This window comes from Moschus berezovskii, chromosome 11 (assembly GCF_049115385.1).
Source record: "Moschus berezovskii isolate FMDL1 chromosome 11, NW_MosBer_1.0, whole genome shotgun sequence".
Taxonomy (NCBI): domain Eukaryota; kingdom Metazoa; phylum Chordata; class Mammalia; order Artiodactyla; family Moschidae; genus Moschus; species Moschus berezovskii.
In genome coordinates, this window is record NC_142470.1 from 18548859 (window position 1) to 18573340 (window position 24482).

Sequence of the window (24482 nt, forward strand, 5' to 3'; positions counted from 1 at the left end):
TTTCCTATTATCCAGAACTGAAATGCATTCCCAAGCAATACCAAAAGGCACCACATTTTCATTGTTATCTTTTGAATTAGGCTGCAGGGAAGGGTGGCAGGGAAAGCCTCTGATTTGTCAAAGCCAGCCTCAGCAGATAGGCCAGTACGTGCATGCATGGTATGCTCACCAGCGCTGCTCTCAGGGCATACGTTTCACTGAACGTCTTCACATAAAATCCAAGCAGACCTGACCCAGATTGAAATAACAACCCCATCAACTTTTTACTCTTCCTGTGTTATCTTGAGAAAGTGACAGTACTTCTGAACCCTCATTCTCTCCCTTAGAAAAGGTAGGTCCACAGGGAGGGAGACTATCTAACTCAGTCACTGTGGTCTCGTACTCCTTGCAACTGACAGTTTACAGGTGGGCGTGAAACTTAAGTATAGTCAGTGAAACATGACACAGAGCTTTTGGAAAGGCTTTCTCCTTAAATAGCAAGTAGGACACTTGTTGAGGAGGGCATGGCAATCCACTCTAGTATTCTTGTCTGGAGAATCGCTTTGGACAGAGGAGCCTGGTGGGCTACAGTCCCTGGGGTTGCAAAGAGTCGGACACACCCTTGCTACTGCTATGTCGATGAAGCCCTGCTAGCCTACAATCTGGTGAGATGGTGAAGCAGAAAGCTAAATAAAACAAAATACTGAAGTTTCTGATGCCCTCATAAAACAGAGTCACTGAGTCAATCAACAAGAACTGCCTTGCCTCATGACTTCTCCCTGGAAAGGTGAATCTCTCTGCACTGGTTACCATTATACCACTATGAGTTATACCATTACACCATGAGTTGGGATTTCTGCTCTGTACAGTTTTAAAAGCATCCTGATACTATCATCCTTTATAATAAATTGAAATCAACAAGATTTGAAGAGTTCCAGAGAGAACACTTTATTATTCATTCAAATATAAGTGCTGAATTACTGCCCCATTTTAAAAAGAGACATCACATCTAAAATACCCATTGTCGAGATATTAGATAAGAAGTGGAAATTGTTCAGGGAAAAACAAAATGCTCAGGGACTATGGGAATTAATGGGCTTGAAATGTCGAGAACTGAAAAAGAATTCTTCCCAAACGAGGAAAACAGGCAACATCACCAAAAGGTTCAAAATCTTGATGGAGAGAAAGACAAAAACTAATAAGTGAGCCGTTGTTTTAATGTGCTGAAATCAAATGAAGCTCCACTTTCAGGGTGCTCAAGTTCAGGGGGCTTTGGGTGCAGCCCCAATTCAGGAAAGGCCAACACATCTGAGGGCTAACTGTGGTGTGTGCTTAGTTGCTTGGTCGTGTCCAACTCTTGGGACCCCACAGTCGTAGCCCACCAGGCTCCTCTGTCCATGGGATTTCCACCTGGGAAGCCCTACTTACTATACAGTTCAATTCACATGAGATTCTAAAACAGATAAACTGATCAAAGGTGGTAGAAAGCAGAGAGCGAGCGGGCTGCAGGGGGCTGGGCTGTAAAGATTACAAAGGGAATGCGGGAACCTTGGGGGATGAACGAAGTGTCCTGTGTCTGGATTTGGGGGGTAGTTACACAGGTCTGGACATTTGTCAAAACTCACTGAACCCGCGGTTCTACTCTGTTTAAGGTCATTTTTACCTAAAGAAAGTTGATTTTAAAATTACTTGGAAACAAATTTTATAATCTCCTTTGCAGATTCCTTCTCAACCTGGGACTCCAGGACTCAGTCCTCTTCTCTGTTTATATCCATTTCCAAAAGGATCTTATCCATGCCTTTAAACACAAACACAACAGTCATGTGAATACGAACACAACCATTAGGCACGATCACAGTTGGGACCTACAGGCGAATGAAGTAAAACAAAAGACAAGTGTTCTATTTCTGGGTATATTTCAAAACAGGACCTTAAGCCTGATAAAGTCAGCAGGGACTTGGAAAGACTGACTGCTTATAAACTGTTCAAGTTTCCTATTTAAAAATTTATGATTAATCAAGTCTGTTCGTTTATAGTTAGTGGCTATCATGTGCGAGGCAACCTGAAGAATTCATTTTCTATGGGGTGGCACACCTGAGAATGAGGCCATTATTCTAAAACCAGTAACCCAGAGTGAGTCTGACTCTTCTTTCATCTCGCTCTACTTTTATGAAAGTAACACAGGCATAGTTTCAAAGGGTCCAGCATGGATCACCAGGACCAAGCCGTCTGCAGCTGCACACCCTGCACACAGGCTCTGCTCCCCAGATGCCACTTTCCGACCCACCCTGGACCTGTCAGGAAAGACTGGCCCATCCTCAACAGCACCATCCTTGCCAGCACTTAGGTTCCAGCTTCTGCCTCTCTGAGTTTCAGATAAACGTGTGTGTTGAATCTACTACAATTACTGGAAGCCTCAAAATTTAGCCTTATAACCATCATTAAAACATCAGTTTTCTAAAATCTTTTTGATAGTATTTGCATTTTATTTTAAAAGTCCAGTTATCAATTTAATGGAATTTTAGTAAATGCAGTCCTTAACATTTCTTGCTCTTTTTACTTTGTACACAATAACACATTCTAAGATACTTTGTTTCTGCTAAGGTACTGGACCAAAGGTTAAGTTTATCCTCAGGTAACCAATTGGTGAGCATCAACTATCTAACTAGGTGACCTCTTAAGCCAAGTTGAAAGGCTCCTTCCATTATTGCTTTTTAGCTGCCAAGTCATGTCTGACATTTTGGGACCCCTTGGACTATAGCCTGGGATTCCCTGGTGGCTCAGACAGTAAAGAGTCTGCCTTCAATGTGGGACACCCAGGTTCAACCCTTGGGTTGAGAAGATCCCCTGGAGAAGGAAATGCAACCCACCCCAGTATACTTGCCTGGAAAATCCCATGGACAGAGGAGCCTGGCAGGCCACAGCCTATGGGGTCACAAACAGTCACACACAACTGAGTGACTTCACTTTCACCTGGACTACAGCCCACCAGGCTCCTCTGTCCATGGGATTTTCCCAACAAAAATACTGGTGTGGGTTGCCATTTCCTTCTCTAGGGGATCTTCCCAACCTTGGGATCAAACCTGTGTCTCCTGCATTGGATTCTTTACCACTGAGCCACTAGAGAAGCCCTCTTCCATTATCATCACTTTAAAAACACATTCTCGTAAAGATATACAGTAGCCACTCTTCACATTTTAAAATCACATGCCTTATCTCTTCCAAGAGTTTTGTCTGTTAAAGATGTCACTTTAACTCAACACACTTGCCTTTTATAGAAGGAACAGAAAGAACAGTGAGATATGACTTTTCCATCGCAGGAACCTGAAATCAAGCCAGGGAGCACAGCCATAGCGTCTGACAGCCAACGGTGAGTGACAGTGCTGGGTTTTTCCAGGATTAGCTATTGGGATGCCAGTCACCCCTGTCTCACTATGTCTATTTAGAGCATCTTTATCGCATCTTGTGAAAACTGTTCTCTTAGATGTTGTATCCTTCCCTAGATGGCACTCCTTGAAGATTTCAGACACTGAGTCTATGAGAGCCTGGCACTGAGCTTGACAAAGAGAAGCCATTCTGTAAAGTGGCAGAGCAGAACGGAAGCACTGTGAAAAGATGTTCATCGCAGGCCAGGGAAGTAACTGAGGGCTCCTCATGGGACGACGATGATGTGGATGTAGCCACAAATACAGAATAGGAGCAACACAGAGGAGATGATGCGTCCCTGTGAGACTAAATGCCCAGAGCCAGGAGTGGCCAGCCTGACACGTACTGGCGAAAACTGGGAGAAACTACAGGAAATAAGTTAGTGTGTAAAACAGGGTTCAGGGTGTTCGGAAGGGCCATGGATGTCTTGAGTATTTCTGGCTATTCTCCTGCAGGCTTTCAAAGATTTCAGAGCAAACAGTGATATAGTGAAATAGCTCTCAGGCAAGTAATAGAGACTAACCCATACACAGGATGGATGGTAAGAGATAAGGCTGGGAGTCAGAGGAGCAGTTATATATCAGGAAGAAACAAGTTCTGAGTTAAGATGGGGATGTGACAGCAAGTGCTGAGGGTTTCCAAGGAGAAACTAAAAAATATCTCATACTGTATCAGCTGCAGAAACTAAGGAGAAAAAGTCAGGTCTGTAAATTAAAGCATATCAAAGAAAACACAGAAGTCGACTCTGGAGTCCAAACTGGCTTGGCTGGAAAGTTGGTTTGGTCTCTTCTTGCTGATGATTCCAGACCAGTTGGTAAATGAAACCTCAGTCGTCTTCTCTTTTCCAGGCACATTTCTTTCTTAATTTCATTGCACTGAAGGCTTGAAAGCCTGTACCCTGAGCACCACACTTGTCTGACTGCTGTTCCCACATGGATATTTAATGAGGCCCCTCAAATTTAACATGCAAAGAAAGCCCCCCTACCCAGTAAGCTGCCTCTCCCCAGCCACCCCATTTCCTGCATGACATAGTCCACCTGGTCGCTCAGGCCAGAAACCTAGTTCAGATCAATGCTGACTTAATTCTAATAAAACAGCAAGCTTGCTCCAATACAGCTCCATTTTCTTCTCTGTCCTTTGTGCTCCTATTACCATAAGTAAGAGTTTGCTCAAATTCATGTTCATTAAGTCAGTGATGCCAACCAACCATCTCATCCTCTGTTGTCCCCTTCTCCTTTTGCCTTCAATCTTTCCCAGCATCAGAGTTTTTTCCAATGAGTCAGCTCTTCGCATCAGGTGGACAAAGTATTGGGGTTTCAGCTTCAGCATCAGTCCTTCCAGTGAATATTCAGGGTTGATTTCCGTTAGGATTGACTGGTTTGATTTCCTTGCAGTCCAAGGGATTCTGAAGAGTGTTCTCCAGCACCACAATTTGAAAGCATAAATTCTTCGGTGCTCAGCTTTCTTCATGGCCCAACTCTCACATCTGTCCATGACTACTGGAAAAGCATAGCTTTGACTAGACGGACCTTTGTTGGCAAAGGAACTTCTCTGCTTTTTAATACACTGTCTAGGTTTGTCATGGGCTTCCCTGGTGGTTCAGATGGTAAAGAATCTGCCTGCAATGAGGAGACCCAGGTTCAATTCCTGAGTTGGGAAAATCCCCCAGAGAAGGGAATGGCCACCCACTACAGTATTCTTGTCTAGAGAATCCCATGGACAGAATAGCCTGGCAAGCTACAGTCCATGGGGATTGCCACGAATGGGACATGACCGAGCAATTAAGCACGCACTAGGTCTGTCACAGTTTTCCTTCCAAGGAGCAAGTGTCTTTTAATTTCATGGCTGCGGTCACTGTTTGCAGTGATTTTGGAGTGCACTGTTTCTGTTGCATCTCTCTCACCCATGGTACACAGCGGCTGACATCTCCCCTCCAATTTTTAAATTCACAGTTTTATTTTTCAGCCTTACTCTAGGAATCTCCCCTGTGTCTGTAATCTTAGTGGTCAGTCAATGGCTAGTCAGGGCTTGTGCTTAAAAATCTGCCACCAGTATGGCTTCTGCTGAGGATTCCAGGTGTGGGTCTGAGAACTCGTTCAACAGTCCAGCAGGTTTCAAGCCCGCCCTGGCCATCTCTCTCCTTCAGGCCTGCCAGACCTCCCTTGACGTGGAGGCAGTCTCCAGGCAGCCATGGTTATATTGGTATCTTCTCTAGTCTCTCCATGGCTCTCCTGCTGCCAAGAATTTCTCTGCTATATGTTCGACCAAATCCTCAGGACAGGAGAGCTAGAGGCGTCCTCTGTGAGCCACTGCCCGGGTTTTCCGACTTCCACCCCGAAGAGAGTCAAGCAAAGCTGCAGTCTTTGCAGCCGGCCCTGCCCCAGGAGAACTCTCTGCCAGGGAACGAGGGGTGGAGGGGAGCCCAGGCAGGAACACCGCCGTTTCCACTGTTCTCACTCAAAGGTCAACAGTTTTCTTTTAAATAAAAGCTTCTCGAATTGCTGTTTGCTTTGAGTAAATTTTCAGAGCCCAACAATGGTTTTGACCAGTTTTATTGCTACTTTGGGGGAGAAAATTTGTGGATTTTCACTCCTCAGTAGCTGAAACTTCAGTTAATTAAAGTAGGCTTTGTATAGAAATATGATTTCTGTGGCGGGGGGTGGGGTGTAAATTCAAGTTCTAACATAGATTCAGAAAATCAAAAATATATCCACACCTAGAAAAGCCCCCAGGGTGGGACGAGCCTGCCAGCCCTCACTCGGAGCATGAGCTGAGCTCTGTGGCTGGAAACCAGCTCCGTTAATCTATGGCTCTAAGAGAAGAATTTTAAAACACTTATAAAACCAGCTGCTTTACCAGCAAAAACCAGCCACCACATCGTCTTCATACAAGATTCAGAGGCCCCTGTTCTGTTCCCAGTCGCTATGGTGCCGCTGTCCTCTTGGGGGTGAGGGGACCTTCTCCCCAAGGTCCCCACTTGGGCTTCTCCCTGAATGGGGAGACTCCAGATTCTCTCTTACTGTCTTCCTAGAGACCTGCAGGTCATCTTCGTTCCCTGATAAAACTGCTGTTCCTCGGAAGATGGAGCCTACTGGGTTCCCCGCTGAGGAGCCCTCTCAACCTGGAATGACAAGGTGTCCACAAGTTACAAGCACAATACAAGTCGTGAGGGGCTGTGTTTGTTCTTTTACAAAGCCTTATTCATCACAACAAGAAAGGAGCTCAGCTGTATTCACTAGACCAGCCACAAACCGAGACACGGATACATGAGGGCACTGGGTCCTTTTCTTTCTCATTTTGTTAACAGAAGACAGAAAGGACCCAAACCACGTGCAACTAATCAGCTCTTTTATAAAATCTAACTCTGCTCCCACACCTGTCTCTGTAACATAACAAAGTCACTTAATGGTGTTTTAGAAAGAAATTTCCAAAGTTGACTCAAAGATAGAAATAAAATTGGGTCTTGGCTCTTGGTATCAAGCAGGATGATTTTATCATTCAAAATGCAAAGACTTCTATAGAAATTCCCTGGTGGTCCAAAGGTTAGGACTCGGTGCTTTTCCTGCCAAGGGAATGGGTTAAATCCCTGGTCAGAGAACTAAGATCCCACACACTTTGCGCTTGGCCAAAAGGAAAAAGAAAAGGGGAAAAAAGGCATAGACTTCTATAGTTTACATCAAGATTTCAGACGTCTGGATTGCAGTTAAAAATATAGTCTGATTAGATAGTCCTTAAGTCAATAAATACACAGAAATGAAGTTTTAAAGGTTTTAAAAACATCAAAAACTGTATCTGGCAGTCAGTGTAATGACAGAATCTTAAACTGAGAAAGACAATTACCCACAAAATCACATCCAAATTTCAGTCTATCCTAATTGCTACTAAAAGCAGAACCGTGAAAACTAAAGTCTATAAAAGGCTTCATGTTCTCCTGTGCTGTGCTGCGCTTAGTCCATCAGTCGTGTTTGCGACCCCAGGGACGACCACCCTCCAAGTCAGAGACCCGGTGCCCCTCCCGATGGGAAGACCAGGAACCTGTCAGTCTTTGCTCTTCAGGGGCTGCGTGTTGCAACAAAGGGTGCCGAGGTCCCTTCCCACCTGCACAGATGATCACTCCCCTTTCTTCCATTACCCTTTGGGGTGAAAACCACATAGGTAGAAAAGCAGAAAAGGAAAAAGGTGATTCAATTCATTCTGTGAAGATCTTCAAAGCAAGGGCAGCAAGGAAGACAACGTGTGCGGCGATCTAAGGAAGCTGGAGCTACAGAGCAATGGTGGGCTGGAGGGGTCGGGAGGAGCGTAACGACAGCAGGGCATCCCCAGCCCCCACTGAGAGCTGACAGCGCCAGGGGCGGTCTCAAGTGCCTTTCAGGTGTCCTCGCCTCAAACGACCCAAGAGGAGACTGATGAAGCAAGGTGATGGCGAATACAGGCTGGGGGGAGATGAAGGAAGAAGGGAGGATTCATCCCACTGGCGTCACTGCTCAGCTGCCAAGTCTGGATCAATTATCAAACTAACCCAAGAATCAGAATCAAAGAACTTTAGCTTCCCAATTCAGCTTTCAAACTAAGATTAATTTATATTACTTGCACACACACCAATTATCAATGAAGGAAAACAACCCTGAAATAAAATGGATAGGACACTGCCTGTTTCCCATGGAAAATCCGCATGTTGTGAAGGTCAGGGGGGAGCTGAGTTTAGCAGCTAGCTGCATGGGGTTTTGCTGCTGAACAGACTGGGTTTCAAATTCTGAGCCTGCTGGGGACCAGTTGTATAAACCTGGGGAAAGCATCTAGGTCTCTGAATCTCTGTTTTCTTCAACAATAAACCTGAGATACAGTATTACAGCATAGGCGGCTGTAAGGACCGTGTGGGAAAGCACTTTAGCATTTGTGTTTAATAAATACCACTGGCAGTTTAGCTATTAAGAGTAATTTATTTGTAAAGCTGTCTATTGTCCTTTGGGGTTCCATCCTACTCATTTCTTAACTTTTACCATTTTCTTCATTGGATTTTATCTTCAAGTCTTTAAGTGTGTTCTCTGAATATTTTCTAAAGCTCTCATGTCTAAGGAAAAAAGTTTATTCTATTATTTTGTACTATTATCTATTATCTTGTACTATTCTAAATAACAGCTCTCTAATAATTCATGTTTTGAAATGAAGCTATGCTCCAACAAAATGAGTTCTATATGAGACTTCTTGAAACTTTGAAAGGCAAATCGTGCCAACCCCATCCTGAAACTGCTACCTTCTTCGCAAGGCAAGTCCTGCTAAGGCACATAGTCTGTCATATCCTAAGATTAACTTCCGGACCAGGAAAAGACGAGCAATCCCATCTCTTCTCTGGGCTTCACTAAGTGTAAGCAAAAGCTCACACTTTTGAGAGAAATAGGTGCCCAGGCTCACCTGCCTATAACATCCTTTCAGCAAAATGCCCTACCGTTTTTCAGGTCATCAGATATTTTGCCCTCTTATCTTTTGATCCTCTCTCCATAACTATTCTAAATAAGAATTGTTTAATAAGCCAGCAGCAGCAAGCAGGATGGGATCACTGTCTTTTCCCTATACAAATTTATGTATCAGAAAGTATTTTAAAAGTCTTTTCTTAGTCAATCGACATTAAAGCAGAACTTTAAAGTCTGTACTTATTATGTAATTAAACAAGTATCAGCCTCAAGCATGGAACTTGCAAAAGACTGAACAATTTTAAATTAAGGTAGATTATTGAGAGAATAAAATCACTTTTATTCAGATCTTTCTCTGGGAGGGAAAGCCTTCTAAAAAGACCCAACACTGCATTCTAACGATGACTAAGACAAACCCACTCACTACGTGTCCAACATGCTTGCTATTCTCTCAAAAAATAACCCAGGCTGTTTATGCTACCTGGTAAGAAGCTGAGAATCTCTTTTTCTCTAATTATTTTTTTTTTAATTTTTATTTCTAAAAAAGAATTTTATTAAAAAAGCACAAATGCAAAGAAATGAACAGAGGAAAATTTATGCGTCGAACCTGGACTGGTCACTTATGATAATATACATGCTACAATTCCATTCTCTCCAATCATTCCACCTTCACCCTCTCCCACAGAGTCCCAAAGACTGTTCTAAATGCCTATGTCTCTTTTGCAGTCTCTTATACAGGGTTCAGGTTACCATTTTTCTAAATTCCATATATATGCGTTAATATACGGTATTGATGTTCTTCTTTCTGGCTTACTTCACTCTGTATAATTGGCTCCAATTTCATCCACCTCATTAAAACTGATTCAAATGCATTCTTTTTGATGGCTGAGAAATACTCCATTGTGTATATGTACCAAAGCTTTCTTATCCATTCATCTGCAGATGGACATCTAGGTTGCTTCCATGTCCTGGCTATTATAAACAGTGCTGCAATGAACATTGGAGTACATGTGTCTCTTTCAATTCTGGTTTCCTCGGTGTGTATGCCCAGGAGTGCGATCGCTGGATCATATGGGAGTTCTATTTCCAGTTTTCTGAGGAATCTCCACACTGTTCTCCATAGTGGCTGTACTAGTTTGCATTCCCACCAACAGTGTAAGAGGGTTCCCTTCTCTCCACACCCTCTCCAGCACTTATTGCATGTAGACTTTTGGATAGCAGCCATTCTGACGGGTGTGAAATGGTATCTCATTGTGGTTTTGATTTGCATTTCTCTGATGATGAGGGATGTTGAGCATTTTTTCATGTGTTTATTAGCCATCTTTATGTCTTCTTTGGAGAAATGTCTGTTTAGTTCTTTGGCCCATTTTTTGATTGGGTCACTTAGTTTTCTGGAATTAAGCTGCAGGAGCTGCTTGTATAATTTGGAGATTAATCCTTTATCAGTTGCTTCATTTGCTATTATTTTCTCCCATTCTGAAGGCTGTCTTCTCACCTTGCTTAGAGTTTCCTTTGCTGTGCAGAAGCTTTTGATTTTAATTAGGTCCCATTTGTTTATTTTTGCTTTTATTTCCAATATTCTGGGAGGTGGGTCTTGGAGGATCCTGCTGTGATTTATGTCGGAGAGTGTTTTGCCTACGTTCTCCTCTAGGAGTTTTATAGTTTCTGGTCTTACATTTAGATCTTTAATCCATTTTGAGTTTATTTTGGTGTATGGTGTTAGGAAGTGTTCTAGTTTCATTCTTTTACAAGTGGCTGACCAGTTTTCCCAGCACCACTTGTTAAAGAGACTGTCTTTTCTCCATTTTATATTCTTGCCTCCTTTGTTGAAGATACGGTGTCCATAGGAGCGTGGGTTTATCTCTGGGCTTTCTATTTTGTTCCACTGATCTATATTTCTGTCTTTATGCCAGTACCATACTGTCTTGATGACTGTGGCTTTGTAATAGAGCCTGAAGTCCGGCAGGTTAATTCCCCCAGTTCCATTCTTCTTCCTCAAGATTGCTTTGGCTATTCGAGGTTTTTTGTATTTCCATACAAATTGTGAGATTATTTGTTCTAGTTCTGTGAAAAATATTGTTGGTAGCTTGATAGGGATTGCATTGAATGTATAAATTACTTTGGGTAGTATACTCATTTTTACAATATTTATTCTTCCAATCCACGAACACGATATATTTCTCCATCTATTTGTGTCCTCTTTGATTACTTTCACTAGTGTTTTATAGTTTTCTATGTACAAGTCTTTTGTTTCCTTAGGTAGATATATTCCTAAGTATTTAATTGTTTTCATTGCAACAGTGAATGGAATAGTTTCCTTAATTTCTCTTTCTATTTTCTCATTATTAGTGTATAGGAATGCAAGGGATTCCATTTATCCTCAATGGTGAAAAACTGAAAGCATTTCCCCTAAACTCAGGAACAAGACAAGGGTGCCCACTCTCACCACTACTATTCAACATAGTTCTGGAAGTTTTGGCCACAGCAATCAGAGCAGAAAAAGACATAAAAGGGATCCAAATTGGAAAAGAAGAAGTAAAGCTTTCACTGTTCGCTGATGACATGATCCTCTACACAGAAAACCCTAAAGACTCTACCAGAAAACTACTAGAGCTAATCAATGATTACAGCAAAGTTTTTCTCTAATTAAAAAGAAAACTTTAAAAGAACCTCCATAAATCAGCAATAACCACGGAAATTAATTTCACAGACATCCAGGACTGATCACTACCGGTTTTGCTACTGGTCTGAGTGACCTCACCTCTTGGAACTACAGTCTCCTTCTCTGTACAGTGAATAAGGGCCTGGTATCTCAGACAGTAAAGAGTCTGCCTGCAATGCAGGAGACCTGGGTTTGACCCCTGGGTCGGGAAGATACCCTAGAGAAGGGAATGGCACCCACTCCAGTATTCTTGCCTGGAGAATTCCATGGACAGAGGAGCCTGGGGGGCTACAGTCCATGGGGCCGCAAAGAATCGGACAGGACTGAATGACTGACACTACCACCACTGTAGGGACAGTTAAGTGGAATATTTGCAGGAGCACTCAACAAAGTGACTGAACACAGGAGTCACTCCACCACTCAGGTTCCAGAGTTCAAGTCCAAACACTTTATTAAATCATACTGTTCTAACAGAGAAGACAAAACCTGCCCAGATCGGTGTTACCATAACAATGCACCACAGGCAGACTCAGCATTCAGCAAGCCCTAATTTCCCCAAACAACTTCCTCATTTCCTACCTAAAAGTAAAGAAAAAGAAATACACCATTCATGCAACCTTTTTCTCTCACAAAATTTCAACGTGAACCACCTATTTTATGTAACTAGCATGGTGTTTGAAAGCATCAATTCTTCAGCCCTCAGCCTTCTTTATGGTACCGCCCCATCACCTGAGTCCACCTGTGCAAATTCCTTCTTATTCTAACACATTCAGATATAACAGCAACACCCAAAGTAACAGCATTATTTTCCAAGGGATGTGTGTTTGTATTGTCTTCATCTCCACGTTAACATATTCTTCCTACTTCACACAGAAACCCTTGACCCAAGGGAAAGAAACCTCCCTTCCTTACTCAAGGATGACTGGGTCCTTAACCGAGATTCAGCTTACAACTAGAAATACAACTTAGAATTCAAAATCTCCAAAAGAGATGCTACAGTGACTAGACAGTATAATGGAATCTGAATCAGGTCCTTTCCCAAGCGCAGGGTTTGAGGGTATCATATGTGTGCTTGTGTGCTCTGTTGCTTAGTCACATCCGACGCTTTGTGACCCCATGGACTGCAGCCTGCCAGGCTCCTCTGTCCATGGAATTTTCCAGGCAAGAATACTGGAGTGGGTTGCCATGCCCTTCTCGAGGGGATCTTCCCGATCCAGGGATAGAACCTAGGTCTCCAGCACTGCATCGGATTCTTTACCACTGAGCCACCAGGGACACCCAAGAGGGTATGATGCTATGTCCTAAAGATTCTTCAGAATCCAACAGGGCCTGGACATCCTACTGCCTCTCACCAAGTAACAGGTTTTCCTTTTTATGAGAATTGAGAATATTTTAAAACCTCAGAGCCTAAGCATAATATGCCTAAAGGCCATTGCATCTTTTTGGATAAAAACTATCTGTATCTTTGTGCTAAGGAAGAGCGACCAACACATATGAGTCCCTCACTGTGCTCAGGACCCTGCTGGCTCCCATTACCTCTCCTCAATCAATTCAGGGTACTTCTTTTTAACGACACATTCTCATATCATAAAGCTGAATGCTTAAGTAATAAAGTGCAGAAACAAAAAGCCTGGGTGCTGGGTGTGATCAGACACACCCAGTTCTCATCCCAGGTTCCCCTCTTACTAACCTGCTACTGGGGAAGCAGATCCCCTGGTGCGCCCACCTCCAGGGCTGCTGCTAGGATTAGTGCAATCCAAGCACCCTGCACAGCAATGGACACACAATGACTGCTGCGACATTAACTGCTATAAGGATAAGATAATGTGAAAAACCCATTTTAGAATTACTTATGGCTCTCTGGTTGAAATACAACTTCCAGCTCAGAACAGCAAAGCAACACCCAAAGGGCCTGCACCTTCACTCCAAGCCACTGAAAGGCTTTCAAGTACCATGCACAGAGGGCGGAAAAGAAAAACTTTTATTACAGTCCAGGTTCCTTCCTGCCACGTTTTATTCCCTCTCATGGGATTGTGGGTTGTCCTCAGGGACGTTAGTACTCTCCCCTGCAGAGTTTCCACTGAGCCATTAACCACTGCTCATTACCTTCGTGAGGACAGATCTCCAAGTGACTTGAGGCTTCTGCCTGCCACGTGGCATTTCCAACATCCTCATTCCTCCCCAGTGGAGTCAAGAGTTCCTCATGATATCTCTACTCAGGAATTCATGCTGCAGGAGTCCTGCGAGCACCAGCAGTAACAGGTGAAGATGGACCCCTACCCCACCTGCTCCTCAGGGGCCTAGAAAGTGAAAGTGAAGTCGCTCAGTCGTGTCCAACTCTCTGCGACCCCATGGACTGTAGCCTACCAGGCTCCTCTGTCCATTGGATTTTCCAGGCAAGAGTACTGGAGTGGGTTGCCATTTCCTTCTCCAGAGGATCTTTCCACCCCAGGGATCAAATCTGGGTCTCCCGCATTGTAGGCAGACGCTTTACCATCTGAGCCACCAGGGAAGACTGAGCTAAAAGCACATCAGCTAAAAATGCCTGGTCCTTCCCTGATCTCACCCCCACCCCCAGGGCCTCGGCTCCACACCCAGTCTCAGGGGCGGATAAGCAGGGAGGGAGGCAGGAAATACCACAGACTGCTGGTCAACGCACCAAGCATGCCATTCAAGGCCTCTGCTCAGAAATACCCCACCAAAAAGAGATGCCAGGGACTTCCCTGGGGCTCCAGTGGCTGAGACGTCACCTTCCAACGCAGAGGGTGCAGGTTTGATCCCTGGTCAGGGAGTTAAGGGCTTCCTTCATAGCCCAGTCGGTAAAGGATTTACCTGCAGTGCAGAGAACCAGGTTCGATTCCTGGGTCGGGAAGATCCCCTGGAGAAGGACATGGCAACCCACTCCAGTATTCGTGCCTGGAGAATCCCATGGATAGAGGACCCTAGTGGGCTGCAGTCCATGGGGTCACAAAGAGTTGGGCACTACTGAGCAACTAACACTTCTCAGGGAGCTAAGACCTCACATGCCTTGCAGATCAAAAAACAAAAACAAAAAAACATAAAGCAGAGCAATATTGTAACAAATTCCATAAAGACTTTATAAACAGTCCACATTAAAAAAAAAAAAAACTTAAAAGAGAGATGCAAAAAGAAAAGCCCACAAACATGCACTCAACAGAACAGAGAACCTCTCCTTCTGAGCTTCTATCATCCATAGGCTCAACACTGGGATTATAAAAAGTGGAAGGTACCCCCCCACCCCCTCCCCCAAGCAGTTCATAGTCTGGGAGGAGAAAAGGTGAATTAGAGCAACTTCGTGAACCCTGACGACAAGCTCTGATGTGACTTCAGCGGGAGGAGAAAAACCCAGCAAAGCACTTGGTGCCCAGGAATGGCCTCAGAAAGCACCTCTCCCAGCATGGGAACCCTCTTCTTGGTAGCCAAGCCCTGGATGCAGGGAAAAGCACACCTGAGCGCCCAGGTGAGTCAGCAGGTTTAATGCAGTTTAGACTCAGAAAGGTAAAGGGGGCGTGACTCAGGTCCCAGAGCTAATAAAATTTAGCAGAACCTGAATCAGACCCATAAACATCTGCCCCCCAATCCAGTGTTTTTCCAGTGAATCATTACGGCCACCTGGGGAGAAGGAAGAGTTTAAACTTGATCTCTTCTCCTGTCCAAGGCCTGCTGCTCAATTTTATCATCACTACAAGGGGATTCCAAGGAACACATGCTTTAGTATCTCCCAATATTTAAAAATATATTTTAGCATAAGTTCTACTTCACATTGAATATCTGTGCTCTGTTTACAACTGTTTCATTCTGCTGAACACACAGTAAATGGCTGATGAAGATTTTTTTTTTTTTTTACTACTCTCAAGCTGGTATGCTCCCTCAGCCCTGAGTGCACCCTCTTCTGTAACGACAATCACACTTGATCACCAGTTTGACAGTAAGTGTCCTGCAGAGACTGGGCCCATCCTTTTACCCATCAGTGGGTCCCAGCATAATGTAACAAAAGCTTGCTGCATGGCTGACACTGTGCAACACCTCCAACTCAAGGGTGCCTTTCAGAGGGTAAGGACCACATCTCCACTGTTTCTGGTTTGCTCAAAGGGGTGGGTAGCTGAGCCCATGTGACTGTGGGTTGAAGATCACTTTCCTACAGCTTTTACGACGTAATCCCATACAAAGCTTGGCAAACCTTCGAGGCAGGTGTGGTTTTATTGGATGTGTCTATATCTTTTATATGTTTCCTGTAGGTACATTTGGGGCTTCCCATTTGCTCTGTTGAAAACTACCTGCCAAGTTATCAAGAAAAGACGTCAGTTTAATCTCCCAAGGCTAACAGGCTCTTCCTGTGTTAACCATCTCACGGGTCTGCTGTTTACACATAAATAAGGTCAGGTCCCTGGTGCTGTGTTCCAAAATCTGAGGCTGTTCTTTGGAACTCAGAACAAGACTTCCCATAGGAAAGTTAAAAAACACAAAACTAACATGAAGGGCACTTAGGTTTCCACGCCCGTCCACAAAAGCTTTTTGAGTCCATCGGAACACCACAGGCCCCAGGCACACTGTGCTACCTTCTCCAGGGAAAAGGCCTCCCACTCCCGGCCTGTGGGCCGGAAACACAGCTCTACCCTCCTGTCTCTTCTAACCAGCTATTTTAGAAACCATCTGCTTCATCACAGTAATTCACAGCAGATCAGTAATAAAGTTCATTATTCCATCATTTGTGCTATCACAAGTTTAAAATTACCACTTGGCAAGCTTTACTTCGTATTTTGGAAACTAGGAGGAAGAGCGTGTGTCCGCTTGCCTCTCTGTCTTTTCACGTCCCTGGGGCAGGAATGCGCTTAGTACTTGGGGTTGGCCAAATACAGTCCACCTGCTTTTTGGGTTTTTTTTTTTGTTTTTTTCTCATCCTTTTTATTGGCAAGAAGACACATTAAGATCTGTGATGATAATGTAAACATTGCAAGCATCGTTTCACAATCAAAATTTAGTCATTTTCTCCGTAGTTTAGATAGCTGGGCAGTTATTTCAGAGTCATGTGAAAATGAGAATATTTCAACTACAGAAGCTAAATTCCCACTACCAACAGGGGTCAGAGTTCAACATCTTTTGACTGTAAGTAAAACTACTTTTTGTGCCTGTAGCACTCCCCGGATCACAAATATTTATTTTAAAACGTGTATTTATTTTGGTAAATGATGTCTGATGGACTCATGGTCAAGTTTGTTGTTCACATACTGTCTAGTGTACAACAAGAGGACTGAAAAAACGTCTAAAATGTTTGCTCTCTGGCCCTTCACAGTTTGCCAACCCCTGCTCTCAGAAATGACAGGCAAACTTGTGAAAGTTAATTTCTCCCCAAACTAATTGAGGAGAATCAATATCCCAATATATAGGACCTTCTGTTCCTAAATAGTCTTTCTTCTTTTTGCCTCCATCACTTAAGGTTTTTAAATTTTTCCTCAAATATTTCAAAGCTTATATGAAAATGTAGACTAGTAAAAGCACTGAATTCCAGAATAAATTTTAAAGGTAAATTATCTCATTATGGATCAGAATAAAACAGCATACATGTAAGTGTTAAAGGAAGCTACAAAAATATAGCTTATACTATATTAAAATATTTTAATTTACAAATGGGCTTGTTACAGAGATTGCAAAAACTACACTATGAATAGCTTACAAAATGTACAAAAAAAAGAGATCCAAGAATTTTTAAACTGTTAAATACTGGAGTCCAAATCCTTCACTTAAAAATATTTAAACCCTCGATGTTCACAGAAACATATTATACATACCATGTAAACTAGACTAAAAGAAATAAACAGAAGTGTATTATATTTACACAAACAATAACTTTAAACAACAGAGGAATGCTATAAGCCCCACTGAGCATATTTGAATTAAATTCTTAAGTTCGAACCCCCTGAACATTTAAAATTAATGTGAAAGTCTGAGTGAAAAAAGGGATTAAAAGAAAAAAAAACAAGAATGAAAAAGGCAAAATCAAACAGAAAAACATATCTGTATAAACTGAAATGGAAGGGGTTAAAAGAGATGAAAAGACACACTTTCTAAATTAATTACTTCCTCTTTATTGCCAACACTTGCAACTAATGTGGCAAAACCATTTACCCTCACCTGCTCCATTGATAGCATCAAATTCTAAACATTTGCAGGACATAAGCACACAGAACATCCTGTAAAAGAGTAACGAAACCAACTGTCTCCGCCTGCGGGCCCACAGTCGCCACCCAGCAGAGCTTTCTCCACACAGAAATGCTCTCCGTGTGCTGCTGAATACAGAGGCCACCAGCCGCCTGCGGGGGTCGAGCACGTGTCACGTGGCCAGTGTGGCTGAACAACTGGGCTTTAGATGCTAATTCACTTAAATCTATAGACCGCACGTGGCTAAGGGCTCCAAACCAGACTGGGGCTGAAGCTCTAAAAGGTAGCTTCACAGACTGCCACTGCCTTTCAGAAAAATAAACAGCTTCCTTTGACTGAATATGAATTTACTAACCTTCCTACTTGGGGGCTTCTCAGGTGGCACCAGGGGTAAAGTACCTACCTGCCAATGTAGGAGAGGTAAGAAATAAATCGCAGGTTTGATTCCTGGGTTGGGAAGATCCCCTGGAGGAGGGCTGACAACCCACCCCAGTATTCTTGCCTGGAGAATTCCCAGGGACAGAGGAGCCGGGTGGGCTATAGTCCAGAGTGTCACAAAGAGTCGGATGCGACTAAGCGACTCAGTGCACACGTGCGCGCACACACACACTTCCTACTTAGAAGCATGTTATGACTTCCGTTCATGCAGGTATATACAAGTCCTCTGTTCTCAGTAACCCATCAGATTTTCCTTCTTTTTCCAGATTTACAACATGAAGTGCCTTTTCTCAGATATTAAGTACAGTTTCACCTTGAACCTGTCATCTGTGTGAGATTTCATAAGCAGAGTTGCGATGGTATAAAAATTGCTTCACATGATACATAATCAAAATATTTTGCTCCCCCCTTAAAAAAATTAGAGTCAAAACACCAAGGACCTGGAGTGCTGGCACACAGAAGGGAGAGGGATCCAGGAAGACAGGGGGCACTGCTGGAAACTGAGGGAAGACACAGCACCAAAGCAGATGGGGTGACCCATGAGCCACCAAAGATGCAGAACAGAATGAGATTTGGGGGAAAAAAAACTATTAAATTAGCTACAGGTCCATCATTCCTTGTAGGAAAACTCCTGAAGCTACACATATGTCAGGATTCAGAGACACGGTGCACCACAGGTAACACAGAACACCCCCAAGGATCTGCCACCAACGTCTGTGGCTACCTCGGCCCCTGGGTGTTCAACCACATCTGTTTCCAATGTCCAGTGTCCATCTCTGGTCAGGACCTCCACACCAGCTCCCAGCATTGATTAACTGTCTCACAGACACTCTAAAGTCCACAGGCACCTGTTTGGCAAATACTCAAGAGTGTTTACTACGTACCAAGCACTGTTTTAGGGAATATCTTGCCTGGAGACTTCCAAGGATGGAGGAACCTGGCAGGATACAGCCCATGCGGTCACAAAGAGTTGGACACAACTGAGTGACTAACACCCACACAGACACATTGTTTGAAATGCTTATCCCCTAGACATGCTCCCCACCCCCAGGCTTCCCTATGCTCAGAAATTCTGCTTCCATTTACCTTACTGTTCACACCAGGAACCTGGGGTCACCCTGACACCTTTCTTTCCCATCAATCACCAAGTCCTCCCACACGTGCCTTCTAGAAGAATCTCTCTCTAATCTATTTGCTTACTCCATCTCTGCACTGCTGTCACCCTAAGATTAAGCCAGTGGTCCTTACCCGGAAGTGGTCTGGCCCCACAAGAGACACATGAAATGTCTGGAAACAACCATGGCTGTCACAGCCTGGAGAGGAGAGGCTGCCAGCATCAAGTGAGCAGGAGCGACGGATGGTGCTCAGCATCTTACAGGGCGTACGACAGTCCCGCCCACCAAAGAATGATCCGGCCTCAGCCATCAATAGCACTGAGGCTGAGAAACCCTGCTTTGAGTACATGAAAGAGTGATGCATACAGAGGGTTTTGATTTTATATCAATTATGGTCTTGAAAAAATGATCATAATTCAGAATAATTTTTAATGTGGTAAAGTTCTATTGGGCCCGATTCAATTATGTTGGAACCTGTCTCATACATGAATAAAGTGAGCACTTACTTGTGCATTTTCTCCACTCCTATTATGACCATGATACAGTAGGAAATTCCACTTTGTACAAGAAAATGTAAGGCATACCTGTAAAAAGTAAGAGCACTGTTAGAAGGGTTAGAAGGGCCCCCCCACACACATTGAGTTGAAATGATTCAGGATAAAAAGTCCTTATGCATAACTCAGAACATTCCCAGAAAATAAATAAGGAAGCAAAACCTCCAAAGCCTAACACTCTGGATACCCTAGAGGAGTCTCATCTTACAAGCCCCACAAGGACTGGAAAAATAAGAACTCCAGAAAGCCACACTTGGGGGCTGAGCATCCCACATTTCCCAGCTACATGAAAGCTCCATGGGGTCCTGAAACTGAAGCATTACAGATTTTCCATCACTAAGGCACAAGTATGAAAAGGAGTGAGAAACCTGGATTTCAGAATCGTCCTGACAGACATCACTTAATTGTTTACCTGACTGACTGTGCCAATACAGCTGTGTATCTGTGGTAGTCTTTGCAAGTGTTACTTACAAAAGAGCCCAAAATACTAAACATTAGAATTCATTTAAAAGTAGGTACACCCAAATTGATTTATTCTGAAAACACGATGGCTCGAGTCAAATAAGTGTCCTTATACAAATCTAGTCAAGCCTTAATTTGCAGTAATCCATCTACGAAACATTCTCACGGAAATAATAGTGTTTTCTAATGTTCTAATGTAGAAATACACCATTAAATGAGAGAACTAATTTATCCATCCATTTCACAGAAGTCAGGCAAAACATGATTTAGATCTCTGGTTTTAAAATCCATCCAGGGGACTCCCTGGGTGGTCCAGTGGTTAAGACTCTGTATTCTAATGCAGGGGACGTGGGTTCAGTCCCTGATTGGGGAACTAATATCCCACATGCTATGCAGCTACTGAGCCTGCGTACCATAACTAAGATCCAATGCAGCCAAATAAATAAATACTTAAAAAAATAATAAAATCCCACCAAACTATCCCTAAGACTATGCGCACATGCGTGCGTGCACACACACACATGCAAAATTTCTATTTTCTTTCCCCTTTGATAGCATGAATAATGTATGACAAAAATGTTGAAATCATTGTATACGATTTAAAGTATTAATAAGGATCTTAGTTCAGTTCAGTTCAGTCGCTCAGTCGTGTCTGACTCTCTGCGACCCCATGAATCACAGCACGCCAGGCCTCCCTGTCCATCACCAACTAACCTATGATTAAAATTACTTTCTAATCTAAGCATCATAAAATAACAGGCACCTCCATTGTGGAAAACTACTTAATTATTTTTAACTTTCCACTGAAATATTATAAGAAGTAGGCTCCAAGGCAGGTATAGAAGAGACTTATCTTACCCATAGTACAGAGACCATCTGCCTGTCTCTTCCTCTGCCTAACACACACACACACACACGGAAACACACACACACACACACACACGGAAACACACATACACACAAACACACACACACACACAGGGAAACAATGTTGGCCTGGAATGCTACTATATAACCAGAGGGCCACCAATCAGAAAAACATATGTGTCCATAAACTGAAGCAGAAAGGAACTGGCTACTGTGTTAAGCTCCCTTCTGCAGTATTATATCTTTCAGACCTCACCACCACCACTGGTTCCATTTTACAGGTGAGAAAAGTGATGCTAACAAGGCTGAATAACGTATCCAGTCACAGTGCTGCCAGGCTGAGGCACCCACAGTGGAATCCAGGTCTGTCTGGTTTCAGTCTAGGCTCCAGTCCATTATCCTGCACTGCTGTCAAATAGCTAAACAAGTAATTAAAAGTATAAACTAATTCTCAGTTAAAAGAAATTTATAGATGATGGTTCAAGAAAAAAAAAAGCTGAGGCCAAATACAAGTAGGTAAAAGAGTCAATTATATTTGCTGCTGCTGCTAAGTCACTTCAGTCGTGTCCGACTCTGTGTGACCCCACAGACGGAAGCCCACCAGGCTCCCCCGTCCCTGGGATTCTCCAGGCAAGAACACTGGAGTGGGTTGCCATTTCCTTCTCCAGTGTGTGAAAGTGAAAAGTGAAAGTGAAGTCACTCAGTCGTGTCCGACTCTTAGCGACCCCACGGACCGCAGCCCACCAGGCTCAACCATCCATGGGATTTTCTAGGCAAGAGTACTGGAGTGGCTTGCCATTGCCTTCTCCGCAATTATATTTAGGCAACCACTAATACAGTCTTCCAAAAGACAACTTGTCAAAATTAATAGGAGATAGGATTGCCTTCGAGGCTAACAAAACAAAGTGCTAAAATGCAAAACAGAAGGACACTCTACTTCCCCACTTATATCAAGTAGCAAAGAATTATCTTTTACCTGGTACAGAGACATAAACAATCTCTTTTCCCAAAGAAAGGAATACAAAAAGTTTCTCCTTCAAGGAAAGAATAGAGTACGCTTTTTTAAAATCCTAGTTATCACATATAAATTGACATACTTATGACCACCTGACTTTAAGGTGACCTCCTCGGGACACTGGGATAGAGTATCTGAGAAGACCTCACAGCAAGAAAGCATCCTCCCGCATCCATAAACACCTCTCCCTCCAGCAGGACTCCCAGTCACACGGGCCCAGGAAACACGGATCACATCTCAGTCTTCTGTGTCCACAGACCACAAAGTGAAGGGTGTCCGGAGCTGGTCACTTTGGACAAGCCTTCTGCACCCCTTACAACAACATGCTGCCAACAGTGGAAATGCAGACATAGAGAAAAGACTTTTGGACGTAGTTGGGGAGAGAGAAAGTGGGATATTAGAGAGAGTTGCATGGAAACATACATTACCATGTATAAAAGGGACAGCCAGTGGAAATTTGCTATATGATGCAGGGAGCTCAAGTCAGGTGTTCTGTGACAACCTAGAGGGGAGGGATGGGGAGGAAGGAGGGAGGGACGTTTAAGAGGGAGAGGACATATGCATACCTGTGGCTGATTCATGTTGATGTATGGCAGAAACCAACACAATACTGTAATTATCCTCCAATTAAAAACAAAATAAAATTTTTTTTAAATGAAGAAAAAATACGCTGGCAAAATACACGCTGAACACTGACGTATGTATGGGTAAAATGGGTGAACTGGGGTATGCTTGAAAATATTGCAGAAAAATAAGTTGAGGAAAGAATGAAATAACAATGGTGGAATTTTAACAATTGTTGAAGCTGGATAATGGGCATTTGAGGGTTCATTCTATTATTTTCTGTTATTTTGCATTTGAAAAGTTCTGTGATACAAAGTTAAACACACACACATACACACCCATGGCATGATTTAGGATAAGTTTAAATGAAAATCCCCTGAGAAACCCAAGAAAACTTTGATGTTATCAAGGGAGGGGAGAAACCATGTGTAGATCTGATTTAAGAAAATGCATAGAAAGCCTGGGACTCCACACACACCTACCACTGGCAGGGCCTATCAGAGGACTGGTCACGGGGCAACAAGGCAGAGAAGGAATAAAAAATCCCTAATTGAATTTTCATGAGTTTCTAGGACACATGTATGGATGCCAGATGAAAAAACTAGATAAAGAAATACCAGTATATTTCAGCCCTCCAAAGAATCAAAAACAACCTCCCAGATCAAACACAGAGGCATTGTCAAAATCCACCAGTCTACACCCCACAACAGGAACTACCCTAAACCATCCATCAAGAGACTGCACTGGCATTCTCTCAGGGAATCTGCATCTCAAACAACAATCTGCCAAAGAGCAAACACAGCCAATGAGCCAGCAGCATAAGCTCTCAGTTAAGAAGGAGATGGTGAAGGACAGGGAAGCCTGGCATGCTGCAGTCTGTGGGGTCACAAAGAGTCAGACACAACTGAGCGGCTGAACAGCAACAAGAAGGAAAATTCAGGAGGAATCACCAAGAATCCTTCTACTGAGTGTCTCTGCTGTTTTGCCAAGAACTGTGCTTTCCTCCTACAACCATCGTCACCTGGGACAGAGAGGAACTACGGTGTGCCTGTGTTTATTACAAGAATAGTCCTAATAATGAAGAAAGGAGCAAAGTAGAACAAACACAGACACATGGAACCTCTGAAGGGCCATAAATAAAAGCTTTCCATTCATAAATAATTCTTCCCCACCAAAACCAACCCAACCAAAAACCTCATTCGGCTAAAGGCAGAATATAAAAAATGATAACAGAGCTCTATTGATGGGCTTTACCTGCCTCTGACAAGCCACTTGCACAGAAAGGAACAAGCTATTTTAAACGGTTCATTTGTCCTGGCATAAAAGATCTGCAAAATAGGTGGAAGAGCTACTCATGACAGAATTAAATGTCTTGATGCTTTTTTTCTTCATCTGTCCTTTTTCATAAGTTATAAACAGTAAAATGTCCTCTGAACCCAAACTGAAGAGACAGAGCCCACTTTCTACTCTGTCTTTTCTATTAAAAATAAAAAATGTAAAACATTGTAGGTAAATATAAGGACAAAACCCTGTATAGTGTATTTTTCTACACACTCAATTCACAAAGACATCCAAAATCTTCATTAAACATGATCAAAATAATTACTTACCATCCAAAGCAAAAAAGTGCAAGATAAAGGCCCAAAAGGGTGGCAACAACATGTCTTATAAAAGAGCTAGTTTTGCTTGAATGTAGGTAAGTTCGAAACCAAATGGCTGCTAGCAAGGCAAAGAGTTGGCACACTACAAAGTTGACCTGCAAAGAAAAATTAAAATTTTGTATTAGCAACACAGACTTGAATTTTTCAT

At 43.1% G+C, this 24482-nt stretch overlaps 1 protein-coding gene across 2 annotated transcripts in view; it reads right to left on the bottom strand.

The window, feature by feature from the left end:
- MBOAT2 (membrane bound glycerophospholipid O-acyltransferase 2) overlaps positions 1-24482 on the bottom strand; it is a 101920-nt gene that overhangs the window by 30301 nt on the left and 47137 nt on the right. For both annotated transcript variants that reach the window (XM_055401132.2, XM_055401131.2), the window contains exons 2-3: positions 24284-24429; positions 19718-19795 (exon numbers count right to left, since the gene is read on the bottom strand). In XM_055401132.2, coding sequence (XP_055257107.2) covers positions 19718-19795; positions 24284-24429 — 224 coding nt within the window. The remainder of the gene's footprint in view (positions 1-19717; positions 19796-24283; positions 24430-24482) is intronic.